General features: G+C 31.4%; 1 protein-coding gene across 2 annotated transcripts; it reads right to left on the reverse strand.

Annotated features, from left to right (window-relative positions):
- Positions 1-312: 312 nt before the first annotated feature.
- Positions 313-7,113, reverse strand: LOC141705981 (magnesium transporter MRS2-F-like). 2 transcript variants are annotated; one of them, XR_012568555.1, is made up of 6 exons: positions 6,687-7,113; positions 6,208-6,369; positions 5,444-5,572; positions 4,710-4,880; positions 4,430-4,574; positions 313-811 (listed from the first exon to the last, which is right to left on the reverse strand). XR_012568555.1 is itself a non-coding variant. In XM_074508835.1 (6 exons), exons 4-6 carry the CDS (start codon positions 4,836-4,838, stop codon positions 614-616), a joined length of 453 nt encoding a protein of 150 aa, XP_074364936.1. In that variant the 5' UTR covers positions 4,839-4,880; positions 5,444-5,572; positions 6,208-6,369; positions 6,687-7,113; the 3' UTR covers positions 313-613. The 2 variants fall into 2 exon arrangements, 1 of the variants encoding a protein (XP_074364936.1); XM_074508835.1 differs by having other exon boundaries at positions 4,729-4,880.
- Positions 7,114-13,853: the final 6,740 nt, after the last annotated feature.

A 13,853-nucleotide genomic window follows, 5' to 3' on the forward strand; every position in this document is an offset into this window, starting at 1 on the left:
CTCCTTCTGCAGGAGCATGACCCAAAAATCACATAAACCCTACTTTCCCTTAATATTAATGCACAGTTTCATTGCTCTATACGAATCTCCGATTAGAAATTTAATCTTGAGGTTTAGCCCGTGATGAAAATTGGCTTCCACAATAATCTTTATACTTATTAAAAATATATTGCAACATGAATAACCTACTTCAACAGTCAATCTTTTTCATGACTAATTTAGATTGAAAAGTATTACTGTATTTCTTTGGCGGTAATATTTTGTCGATGACATAGTGTGCAAGTAAGAATTGTAGCCATGATATCTCTGCAAATATTTTTAATGACTTGTGTAAGAATGTTACTGAATCCAATGTTTTTCGATCACAATTCACAACGAGGCATCATTCGATTGGATGAGTAGTTCTTTCACAGCATTTCTAACCGACTACAATGGTGAAGTAAAATAATATTGCCTTTGCCTTGGGATAACCGTAAAAAAGGTTCTTAGAAATAGTGGTTATACAGAACAGGCAATCACTACTGGCGAAAATTTATATTAAACCCCTCTTCTTACCCCATCCAGCAGCAATAAGGTATAAAACCAAGCAACCTCCTAGTGTACCAAAAACAATTTACCAGAACTGTTTGGCCTGGCCTTTGTTAAGCTGAATTTGAATAATGTTCATGCCAAACAAACCCACAACCACAATTCCGGCATTCAGTAACAGGTTTCCCGTACTTAGCATTACTCCCATTTGTAGAAGCTGATTCTGCTTGTCATCCAGCGTTATGTTAATAAAGTCTTGTGTGTCGTCCACATACTCGTTCATCTAAAATACAGATGGATGTAAATGCTGTCAAGTTTCACAGAGTTTGAAAATAACCTAGGAAAGAGAGAATCAAAGGGAAGTCTAAATAACTATTCCAATCATCCAATGGAAGTATGGAAGGTAAGTAAATTTTCAGTGAGATTACGTAATTAGTCAATAACATTAACATATTGCTGGAAATTACCTTCCCCATGGCAATAATATGCTGCGTGCCTCCTTAATTTACTTGTACAAGTGTATGCAATAGCTATTGAGTGGCAAATGATATTTGAGAAATCCAGACTCCGCCACCAAGAAATCCTAATTACCAGGACTAATAAGAACCCCAGCAGTGGTGCTTCTAATCTAGAACCATGCCTAGGATCCTACTAAATGAAATGATACTGGCCACACCATGATAAGAATTATATTTCTCCAGTAGGATCCGTAAATCCAAACTTACGTATTTTATCACTCTTGTATAGGTTATCACATAATTTAAATCATTTCAGACACCTTCATTTCATAGGCTGCACACAGTTCTATTCTATATATGATTTTGCTTGGGTGGCGGTTGGGACTTGGAAGCCGGGATGATCAATTCTAAATTACAAGAGTACGTCGTAATAATGGAACGTGTATGTGAGGCCAAACAACTGAGTTTTCGAATAATAACATTAATAATATAACGGATACTTAGTTTCAATAGAAGATATTTTGTCAAACTACAAAGATTTTAAAAGCTAACAGGAAAATTTAATGTTTTTATAAGAAATTGTCTATCTGCCAAATTATTAAGGGATAGCATTGTATCGCTTGCCACAAAGCCTTCCTGATTGTTTCATTAGTTCATTCTATTTGCTAAACTTCTTTCTGTTTTGTTTCTTAGTTTGCTAAGAATATGATCTTCAGGCCTTCAGAGGTAGTGGTGCAGGACAAAGCTTAAAAATAGGTAAAATGATACATATTTGTGGATTAACCGCAGAAAACCCACGTCTAAGCGATCCAACCAATCACTACCCTTAGGATTTCTCAACTGCGAGCTTTGTTAGAATCGCAACCAATAACAAGAGAGACAATTCTCAATTCAATAATCAATCAATTCTATTCAATAAATCAAATTACAATTGTTTATATAAACTCCTAAAACTTGATCACCAAGTAAAATCTATACTCTTTATTAATAAGGGAAAACATGTATAATTTGGTGCTAAAAGTACCAAAGTACCAAATACTTACCTCATATAAGTTGACTTCCATTATCAATAAACTTTGTTTTTAATACAAATCGACTTCAATTTTTTAAAAATTTTATTTTCTTTTTAGTTAATATTCATCCAATCGTCTATTTCTTTTATAAAATAAAAATATTTTTTAAACAATTTATAAATTATATTGAAAATTTATTAAGTTACATTAAATTAAGTAAAATAACTTATATTTATTTTTAATTTTAGAAAAACTACAAACAGACTAAAAAAATTACTAACACGAATTTACTTATATTCTATGTAAACTTTATATATTTATAAATTATATTAAAAATTTAATAAGTTACGTTAAAATAAGTAAAATAACATATATTTACTTTTATTTTGAAAAATTACTAACTACAAAGTAAACTATTAACACAAATTATTAATAAGCGAAACAATGTATAATTTGGTACTAAAAGTACCAAAAGTACCAAATTTTGGTACTTACCTGACATTGACTTCTATTCTCTATCAATTTTGTTTTTAACACAAAGCGATTTGTAAATTTTATTTTCTTTTTAGTTAGTATCCATCCAATCGTCTTTTTAATTTATAAAATAAAAATATTTTTTAAATAATTTGTAAATTATATTAAAAATTTATTAAGTTACGTTAAATTAAGTAAAATAACTTATTTTTTATTTTTAATTTTAGAAAAACTACAAACTACTAATACGAATTGACTTAAATTCTCTGTAAACTTTATTTATTTATAAATTATAGTAAAAATTTATTAAGTTACGTTAAATCAGGTACAATAACATATATTTACTTTTATTTTGAAAAACTACTAAATACAAAGTAAACTATTAACACGAATTGACTTATATTCTCTGTAAACTTTATCTTCCATAGTATTATTTTAAAAATAATTAAGTAATATCAAATGATTTTAGTAACATTTATTAAATTTTAAACTGAAAATTATTGATTTAACGATTGTATTTGTTACTCTCTATCACAACGTTTATTTACTTTAAATTAAAAGATATTTTAACAGTAACAAATTTATGGGTTGTATTTAGATTATATTAAGTAATATTAAATTAAGTTTAATAACATCTATTTAATTTTAATTTATAAATTAATTTTTATCGATAATTAATTAATATTAAATAAACTATATTGAAAAGACTAATTATAAGATAAATATCAAATTATATTACTTAATATTAAATTGTCTTAAGAACAGATATTTGGTTCACAAGATAGAGATACAATTCGTTTCACTAAAATAAAACTAATATGTTAGGTTTTTTCTATATCAAGTAAAACAATGCAAAACTAGAACTATAGTGGAAAATTTCATAACTGATTCGATTCTTTTTAAAAGCACATAACTTTTTTTGCAGGTACCAATTTAATATTGATATTAATATATTAATTTTAATTCATGTTTCGCGTGAATGATGAATAATTCTCTACAAATATTAATTCGATATTTTCAGTCTCGTGTGTCGCACGGGTTATCAACTATCTATATTAATAAGCGAAACCATATTTATGTCCTAAATATTGGTACTCACTAGAAAATTATACAACTTTTTTTTAAAATTTTATATAATAAAATATCAACTGACAAAAATTAACTTCTACTCTCTGTAAATTTTATTTTTTTTTAATTTATTTATTTGTTGCTGAATTACATCCAAGCGTCGGTTTAATTTAGAATAATCGTATTAGTAAGTTAACACGTCAGATTTATATAAGTAAATAATTAGGTGCATGCACAACTAGAATTATACGGGTTAAATTTTAGTGTTATATCAACTTCGATTTTTTTATATTATATTTATATCTGTATTTTGCACGGATTATGAGTTTTAATTTTATGTAAATAATAATATTATACTATTATTTTTAAATTCGGGACCGGTTACCAACTAGTCTTCTTAAATAAAGGAAACAAATCCTTTTCTAATTATGAACCATAATATAGAATATTCCTACTAATACTCATACATATCATACAATATACTGAATTACAGTTAATTTATTTCTAACTAATAATATAAATAAATACAAATCAATATTCTAATCTTTTGTTCCGCATTAGGTAGCCCAGGGGTAGATACTCCTGGTAGGCATTAGGACTATAGTCCAATCCTCATCTATCGCTTACACCCAATCCAGGGGGAACTAATTAGGAGGGGCACGAGGTGCATGTGTCCTTCCTAAAACATTAACGTCTTTTAACCACTAAATTTTAAGAAACCTGGATGTAAAAAAACACAGAACTGAACCAAATATTATATGGACGAGTACACCATTTAACAGTTATGCAAGAGCAAAATAGTCAATTATAATATGAAGATATGAAGAGAAACACTATTTGAAGGTGCTTGTACAATCTTGTAAGAGCATTAAGAGTAAGAAAACTTACATTAGCTAGCTTTTGGGAGATACCATCTAGTTGTGCAAAATAGGCTTCTAGAAGATTCTCAAGTTCCTCAGTATTTGGTTTGAGAACAGTAGAAATGTGACAAATGTCAGAGTTCTCTGAGAGTTCTGCTTTAGATTCTTCATATCTGCAACCAGTAAATGGATCATTAGTTCTTTACTCGTTACTCTATACAGTATTTCGTCCTTCCATTCCATCATACAAGACAAATTATGACTATATAACAACTAGTTCAATGTCAATTCCAAGGCATAACCATTACTTGAAGCATCAGTAAACACCTTGGATCATCTACGACTACTTGAACTTCGTCAGTGCCAGACTCCTCTCTTAATGACGTCTGTTCCCTTGAGCTTTCAGCAAGCTTTTCCGTCAAGTACATTTCAGCCATATCATTGTCATTATCCAAAAGGTGCTCAAGTTCATCCCTCACCTTAGAAAAACACGGCATTAACTTTATAATACACTGAACTGGCATTCTTATCAAGGTAAAACATTGTCTCGGCAGCAAATGATCTTTCAGAATCAAATTCATATCGAAATAAAAATTATGGTAATAAAAGACTTTATCCAGGGATTTATCAATTCAGAAATCTCAATTAGTAGTCAAATCTAAAGCAGCTAAAAGGGTGAAGTCTTTTTTGTGCACCATACATGCATATCTGTATGATCAACTTAAATTATTTGTTGTCCTTACAGCAATGATAGGCATTAGTTTATATATTTTTACTTCTTTTTGGCTAAATGAAGCATTCAACGAAAAGTTCCAATCTTATATGGGCAGCCAACATATGCATATTTATTCTGAGAACTGAACGTACAGAAATTTTAATTTTAATAACTGGCACTTGCAGGAGGTAAATTAATACAAACATGAACCTCTTAATGAATACACATTTCTAGATATAAAACATTAACCTCAGTATAGCTTGTTTTAACAATAGGATTGATTTCTCAACTATTAATTTCTGATTCTTATTGCAAACTGTCATTTACCTTCTGTACACGACCACTTATATCAACTAGTCGACTCTTAATTTGTCTCACATGCTCAAGGTTACGCGTGCTTATTTTTGAAGTCAATTCATCAAGTGCTGGATAAGCTTCATCCTCCAGTGTTTGAGTCTGATACAAAAATAAATTGATCATTGTGATAATGCTAAGCTAGTAACAAAATTTATGTGATACTTTAAAGAATAAAAAAGAAATCACGAGGAAGACCCGACATTCCTAAAGAATAAACCTAAAATTTGGAAGAGAGTATTTTGTAGATCTAGCTGCTGATCCAATTATGTGCGCAGCAGGTCTGAAAAGATGTTTATTTTTTGCCAGTTGCATTCTTGTTTTTGTTCCTCATCTATGTCAAATAGGTTTAATGCAAATTTCAGCTAGCAACAAATTCAGATATAATCCCTCACATTGTACCATAGTGAATATCCCTCTTCTTTTCACAACAAGAGGTTGGGCTTGAAAGCCTTGGGAGGAATGTGTGTGTGAATATTATAAAAATCAGTAATTGACCTTTACCCCTACCCACCCCCCAATGAAAAAGGACAAACAAATGCAGAAATTGTAAGGTACTAATAAGAAAGCCAGAATGACGCACTGGAAATTGTAGCGAAAATGATTATTTATAGGAGGATTAATGTAAAAGTTCCCTGATACATTTTGATTCCAACTAGTTTCTTGAAACAGTAATGGAACCTCAAACAACCATAATGATAGAGAAAGAAAGAGCGACTAAATATCAAACTTCGTACCTCTGACTCAAGACACCTGCAAGCAGACTCAAGACAGATCTCGAGAGCTTTGAACTCAAAAGGTAATAACTTTGGACCACCACCTGCTGCATTAGAGTCATCCTTTTTGAAGTTTGAAGCAAGAGTAGCCTGACCTCTATCCTTAAAATCACCTTCAACTCGCTACAATCAAGTTGCATACAATTAAAGTAATTAGTTTCCTAGTAAGACAAGATACAAATTTGACACTCCATTCTTTGTTGATAAAATATAATTCAAATTCAGTTATGTACTTCAGAACTTCTACACCAGTTTACATCAGTGGTAAAAAAAGTCAAAAATTTGCTAATTAATAAGCACAAAGCTTTGGAATCTCGTAGGTTCTATCGTAGTAACAGAAGCTTAGATAGTTAAAGTGATCCATAATAACATATGTGTGCATGATCAATATAGCAACATGGAATCAAACACAGCGAATCGAAAGCTCAAAAAGAAGATACCTCGGGCAAATCTGACTGAACACGATCCAGCAAACACGATCCAGCAAGTCAATAACAAACTGGACAAGTAAAGGATTAGTAGAATCAATCATAAAAACCTGAGAAGCAGTAATAATAGTTTTAATATGCTCGAGAATCACAACAATCGCTCTCTCTCGTCCCGAAATCGTCGAGGGATGCAAAAGCATGGGATCAAGCAGTCTTAAATCACGCGCAGGAAGTCCGGTGCGCCGCATAATGGAGTACTGATGATAGGGGATAATTTTAGTGTGCTTTAATTTTATAAACACCCAATTACTGTCAGAAATATACTATCAGACATGAATGTTAACATGGAAGCCATATCAATCGGCAATACGGATATATTGAAATGAAAACACTGGTGTATCTTGCAGCTGCGGATTCTTACATTATACTAGTCACTGATTCTTACATTATACTAGTCACTAGTCAGTAGTAGTCTTCTTCTTTTTTGAATTTTTTATATAACCTTTTAAAATCTAAATGAAAGTATTGAATTGAAATTTAAAATAATACTATTAAATCTGTATATATTGAATTAGGATTTAAAAATATGCTTTAGAATTTGTAAGTATATAATTCGGATTCTAAAAAATCACTCAAAATTCTTGATTATTCAAATATTTATAAATTTTATTACCTTACGAATTTTAAAACATTTGAATGAGATTGTATATGTATTTGTATCATGAAATCAGGCATCAGAAAACAAGATTTTAATGATGGTTAAATCATAATAAAATATCAAAATTAAAAGTAAAAAAACCCTCTATATAAATAGACTTCATGTATTCAACTTTTCTTTTTAACCACCTCGATTTTGTGATGGTTCACTTCTTGTAGCAGGATTTTGGCTACTCTTATTCATCGGTAAAGATTTGTTTGCTTCCGTGTTATTATACTATTAATTACATTTATGTTTTTCCAGACGTTTCAAGTACTTTCATAAAAAGTCCGAATTGGCGTTAATAAAATATATAACATTTTACTTGGGAGACTCTAGGACAAAATTGAGTTCACTAGCCTATATTAGAACTGTCAATTTTTTTAAAAATTTTGATATCTGTCCGAAAAATTCGCATTTGTATCCGAGAAAATGTGGATATTATCATCTGAAATAAAAATGATATTATCCGGATCCGAAATTAGGATATTTAAATGTGAAATTAAATACATATATAATATTTAAATCATATAAACATATAATTATATATATATAATTTATTTTTTAGTTTATAGTATGTGTAAATGCATTAAATAAATACATCTATACAAATTTCATATAATTGTATAGATACTTTATACATATATAAATATATCATTTGTGTTTAATCGTAAAAAATGTTCTAAAATCATCGTTAATATAGTTGGGCCATCAAAAAAATTCAAAAAATCCGAATTCCGTCCACAATATCCGCATTCGTATCGAGAAAAAGCGGATATTATTTGTATTCGAAATAATGCGGGTATTATGTGTATTTAAATCCGACAGTTGCAGATGCGGATACAGATATAGACAGATCTGTATCCGAATTATCCGTTTGACGGCCCTAAACTGGACCATGCCTTCCTAGCAAATTCTTTAACAATAATGTCAGAATACATTCATTGTCAAAATCTGGTATATTTAACTTGGATTTGAAAGAAATCATTCCAATAAATTATATGAACTTTTACGAGTCTACAAGAATTAATACAAAATCAAGCAATAAAATTCAAGAAAAGGTCTATAAATTTATATGGAACTAAAATAATTCAAAAGATATCCAAATGGAATGAAAATAATTTATGAATTTAAACAATGCATTAAAATTCACGTATTGTTAATAATTCATAAAAAATCAAGTTCAATACACCGCAACCTTTTGTCCTCATCGTGTAACCGAACAAAAGAATGTAACGATTAAATAAACTACTAATTAATTCTTTAATTAGTATTATATTTATAAATATTCACTAATTATGGTCTTTCATTAGCGCATGATCTAAAAACATGGTCAAAAATATGTATAACCTGTAACATGTTAACGTGCTTGTTCACCAACAATTCACTATACTAAAAAATATATATAACTTATAACATATTAACGTGTTTGCAAAGTCTGATACTGAGTTATCAAATACTGATGATGACTCAAATACTGATAATTCCACAAACTCTGAAAGTGATAACCGTGATGATGAGAACCTCTTATAAATAGCTGCCTTGATGGTGAAGAGTTTTGAAGAAGATGGCTTACAAGGATTTCAAGAAGGGAAAGAGATTTTCGAAGAGAGGTTCTAGTTCTTCAAACTCTGATAAAAAAGACTATAAAAAAATATGATGGAAAGAAGTACAAATCAGGAAAAGTGAATCAATTCAAGATCAAGTGCTACAATTATGATAGATTTGGGCATTATGCAACTGATTACAGAAATCCAAAAACTGAAAAGAAGCAAGCCTCGATCACAATGAAGAAGGACTGGGCTGACACTTCATATTCCAATAAATATGTCAACCATGCATTTATTAAAAATGCTGATAATCATTTTGAAACTCCTGAGATTAAGTTACCTCAAACAACTCCTGCTTTTGATACTAATAATATCTGTGAATTGAGATTATTTCAAAACCTCTTGCATGTTAGCTATAAAGATCAAACTCTTGAAAATGCTAGAATAAAAAATTAAAAATTCCGACATAAAGAAAATAAATGATCACCTAAAAGCTAAGTTGATTTTCATATTAGAAAATTCAGAAAGAAAGAGATGATGTTGTGTATGTGAAGGAAAAATTATTACAAAAACATGATTGTCTTGAAAGGAATTGTCTAAGGAAAATGAAATAATAAAACTTTGGACTAAGTCAAGAAAAATAACTCAGGATATAACTGAAAGTGGAGGATGAGGTTCAGGTCTGGGTTATGAAGACAAATCTATTAATGAAAATGGAAAGATAACTAAGACTGAAAAACCTAAATCAAGTACTGAAAAAAAGTTTAAAAAGCTAAGTCTAATTTAACCCCTGTTAAGTTTGATTTAAATACTGATGGACTCAAATTAATAAATGAGTCAGGCTCTATATCAGGAGTTAAGATAATCTTAAATATTGATATAACTGAACATGTTAAAACTAAGATCGTAAATGTTGGTCTAATGTCTCAGAAATAGATTAAGCGAAAGTTGATGTCACGCCCCCAACTTGAAAATACATATTATGTAAATTATTACAATAGTTAACAAAAGAAAGTAAATACAACTGAATTCAAGATTTTACAGTTTAGGGTTTAGAACAGCCCAACACTATTAACTATTACAACCTGATTTTTAATATCGAGTTCTCACACAAACCTAAAACTATCTCTTATTCTACCTAAGCTCGAATATACACATCGGCATCATAAGTCTTACGTGTTGTCTGCTTGAATCTAACCATAGCTGCTAGCTGTAATATCAGGGTGAAAGCAAGTAGTGAGCCAAATGCTCAACAAGTGCTATACAATACAATACAAAACATAAATCGAGATATAAGAATAACTATGTGAAGGTAGAGTTATTAATAACAAGAGATGAACTTTTGAGTGATGGCATCATTTGTTTAAATCAAAACATTTCCAAAACCATTCCTTAATCAAAAACCATTTTATGACGCTACGGATTACAGCCGGTGATCAACCGCGAAGTAATCCCGAACCTCGCTGGGTTCTAAAATATTAATAGGATCCATAGGCAACTTTTAAGCCTACAATTTAAGTGCGGAAAGGACTTGTGTCTCAGTCCAGATCCACTATTTAAAGAAAATATTTGTCCCCCTTTGGGACTGAAAATCCAAATTTTTAATCATTTCAAAAACTGATGCTGATTGACAATTAATTTCTTAAACAGTTAACATCTTTATCAAGGGTTATAGATCTACTTCGAAATACTGGGAATATATCCACTAGGGCCATGATCCACTAGACTTTACTTTATAAGGGTAATTGAAATGTTTCTATTTACAAGGACTTTGACAAGGAGATTTAGTATGGCTATCAGATAATATGAAAGAGTAATGCCAGACTAGGCTTAAAGCAATGGTTTCAGATAAGGTATAGTTATTAAAATACAAAGAAGGTGAGCATCAATGGTTCCAGGTATGATATTGGTATTATATACGAAGAAAGTGATCATCGGCTCAAGGTATAACAGGGTATTATGTTTTAGGGTAAGGATAAGGTTATCAAACAATCATTAACAATCTTTAAGGAATGACTGGCTTTTAGGCTTCAAGCTGAGGATACTGGGTGTAACTTACCCATGGTTCAACATCACAATTACTTGGGTATACTAGCATAATATGACATTTTGATCTACTTGCATAAAAATCTTCAAATAAGGTTAAATTACTTGCAATAGACACTTGAGGGTTCATGGCATTTCTATATAATACGAAGATAGATTTGAAAATCACTTGGTCCATGTATATCAAGGTAAATCAGAATACTCGCATCATATATAGGAACTAGTTAACACACACTTGCAGTGTAAATGAAAAAGGAAGGTTGAATCACTTGCCTTGAAAAGGCTGGACTAGACTGGCAGGTAGGAGCAACTGGAAGCTTTACTCGACCTTTATGGCAAGTTTACCCTCGTCTCGAGATCCTACACAAATAATAATAACCTCATTATAATTTATTCTCACCAACTCAACCTATTTGCAAACCGAATTTAAACACAATGGCACTTAGGTCTATATACACGCAATTTATAATCACCTTATAAGCATAATAGTACACATACTTAAGTCACTTGGTTGCTAAACTAGACAAAATCTCCAAATTTTGGCTTCCTAACTCGAAGTGCCTTTACTAAACCGTCCAATTCCTATTGACCCTACGTTGGGCCTTTCACTCTAATGACTTTATGCTATCTTGCAACTATGGTGGTCAACCTAGGCCTCACTCATAAGTGCTCTAAAACTATGTGGTAAGTGAAGGTGCTTATTATGGTAAATTTCAGAATGACATCTAAGGTTTCTTGGGTGCATTTGACACTCTTACACTTCAAGTTTACCTCCAAAACTTCTACACTAGACTCTTCTGATCATAAGGCAACTCCCAAACTTGATGTGGCTCAAGGGCCTAGCTTGGGCCTTCCTAGGCCTAAGCTTAAAGTCCATGATTCCCCTATTTTTCTGGGCAGAAAAGGTCCTGACTTGAACTAACTTGTGACACAATATTCTAACTCAAATTCTATGAAATATGGCTGGAAAAAATCCTCTGACATTCCCTCTAACTAAGGCCCAACAGGGCCTACCTATGACATAGTCAAAACTTCCCATTTCTAAGTTGCAACAAAATTGTCCCCTGTTGGACAGATTTGGTGTTTCCACTCGTGCATCTAATCAAACATCTTACAAACCCCCAACAAATACCTAAAACCTATTGTATACTCCTAGTGCTAGCTTCTGGTGGCTTGGGCCTCAAAGTGCCCAACAATGACAAGGTCAAATCTCACTCCAAACCTCAGGGTACCAAACTGATTTTTCTGCAGAAACTAATACTCTACTTTCACCAAGGTTGTTACTTGACAAACCCAACCAACAACAACCAAAACTCCAAACCAAACCTTAACTACGGTGTCCTACTGAATTCACTCCCTTACACTCAATATAAGCTTAGTGGAGATCATCCTTACCTAAGGTGCAACATAGCAAAATAAAAGTTAACGCATTACACAAATTACAAATCATCAAGTTTTTGAAAACAACAAGGTATACTTTCTTTATAAATATAAACGATTTAACATCACATATTAAGGAGCACAAATCTTAATCAATATCTTAACTCAACTGAAATTAAAGCTTACTAACAAAAATCAATCCAAATGTTCAAGAACTTCCGAAAATCAAGAGTGGTTTACCTGCATGCATGCCTTCGAATCTTACAAGCCAAAACAACATGATTTCTAAATAAATTTTTCATCATAAATCAACATGCAAGCCTAACATGGATTATAACTAAAAGATCATCTAGCATGCAAAAGGGTTTTATCAAGTTTCTACTACAAAATTCATGTTATCATCACAAAAAACACACACAAATAAAATAAGGCAACAAAACACCATCCATTCGGCTCCTATCAAGTCATGGCCGAATGGATTAGGGTGAAAACAACATTTGCATAAGTGTAACACACTCATGTCTAGCCATTATCAACCCTATGATACTATAACTCATGGTGAAAGCCTTAGATTCACAAGAATCAAGGATGTTCACTTTGAGTTCAACAAAAACACCACCATGCAAGGTCAAAATATAGGTTTTTCACTCTAAACTTCTTGAATTATGAATGATCAAGATATAGGAAGTAACATGTACTTGAATGGAAGTTAGGTGCTTGAATGAAGAATGAAGAAATGGGAGGGGGGTAGTGCTTCAACCAAGAGGCCGAGAGGGAGGAGAACCGAGAGGGAGGGAGGAGGAGAAAGGGGAGGGTGAAGTGGTGGGGTGGAAATGGAGTGATCATCGCACTTGGGTTTGTTTTTATGTCTTTATTTGACTAAATGTGAGTGGATTTAGGAAATGACAAGAGTAACCCTCTAGCTAAAGTTAGGCCATTTTGCATGCAAGGTCAATGAGGTAATTTGGCTAACAAAATGTGAGTTAGTGGGGTTGGAAATGTCTTCTTTGTCCTTTGGTTGAATGGAAGAGTATTTGCATGCAAGGGTAACTATGTAATTTGCTAATTACTAAACAACTAATTTTCAAAGATTTACTTTTATAAAATAAAATAAAAGTTCAAAAATTATAAAATTTATACCATAAAATAACTTGGGTTTTTAGAAATTTTATGAGATCACTTTTGAAATTTGTGAATGAAATAATTTTTAAAAGATAATTATCCAAGGCATAGAATATTCTTTATAAATAAAAAATAAGGGCAATTAATAAAACTCTTGCTTTGAAAAATTTATAATCTACATAAAGTAATTTATAACGCAGCAAATTCCATTCACACAAACGTACAATCATTAAGTATATTTATAATCAGCTCTAATATTATACAGAGTTCATAAATAATATTACACAAAATGTCGGTCGTAACATCCTCTCCCCCTTAAAGGATTCTGTCCCCAGAATCCAGGAGAACAGATGAGGATACCGGGAACGCATATCAGACTCTAAC

The sequence above is a fragment of the Apium graveolens genome, chromosome 2, assembly GCF_009905375.1.
Source record: "Apium graveolens cultivar Ventura chromosome 2, ASM990537v1, whole genome shotgun sequence".
NCBI classification, from domain to species: Eukaryota; Viridiplantae; Streptophyta; class Magnoliopsida; order Apiales; family Apiaceae; genus Apium; species Apium graveolens.

What these genes read in the sequence shown, in the direction of transcription:
- LOC141705981 (XM_074508835.1), bottom strand. Translation starts at nt 4,838, where the DNA reads ATGGCTGAAATGTACTTGACGGAAAAGCTTGCTGAAAGCTCAAGGGAA. An exon ending in GTAGTCGTAGATGATCCAAG is followed by an intron (nt 4,575 to 4,728) that starts GTGTTTACTGAT and finishes TACTGGTTGCAG; the next exon opens with ATATGAAGAATCTAAAGCAG. An exon ending in TCTCCCAAAAGCTAGCTAAT is followed by an intron (nt 812 to 4,429) that starts GTAAGTTTTCTT and finishes TCTGTATTTTAG; the next exon opens with ATGAACGAGTATGTGGACGA.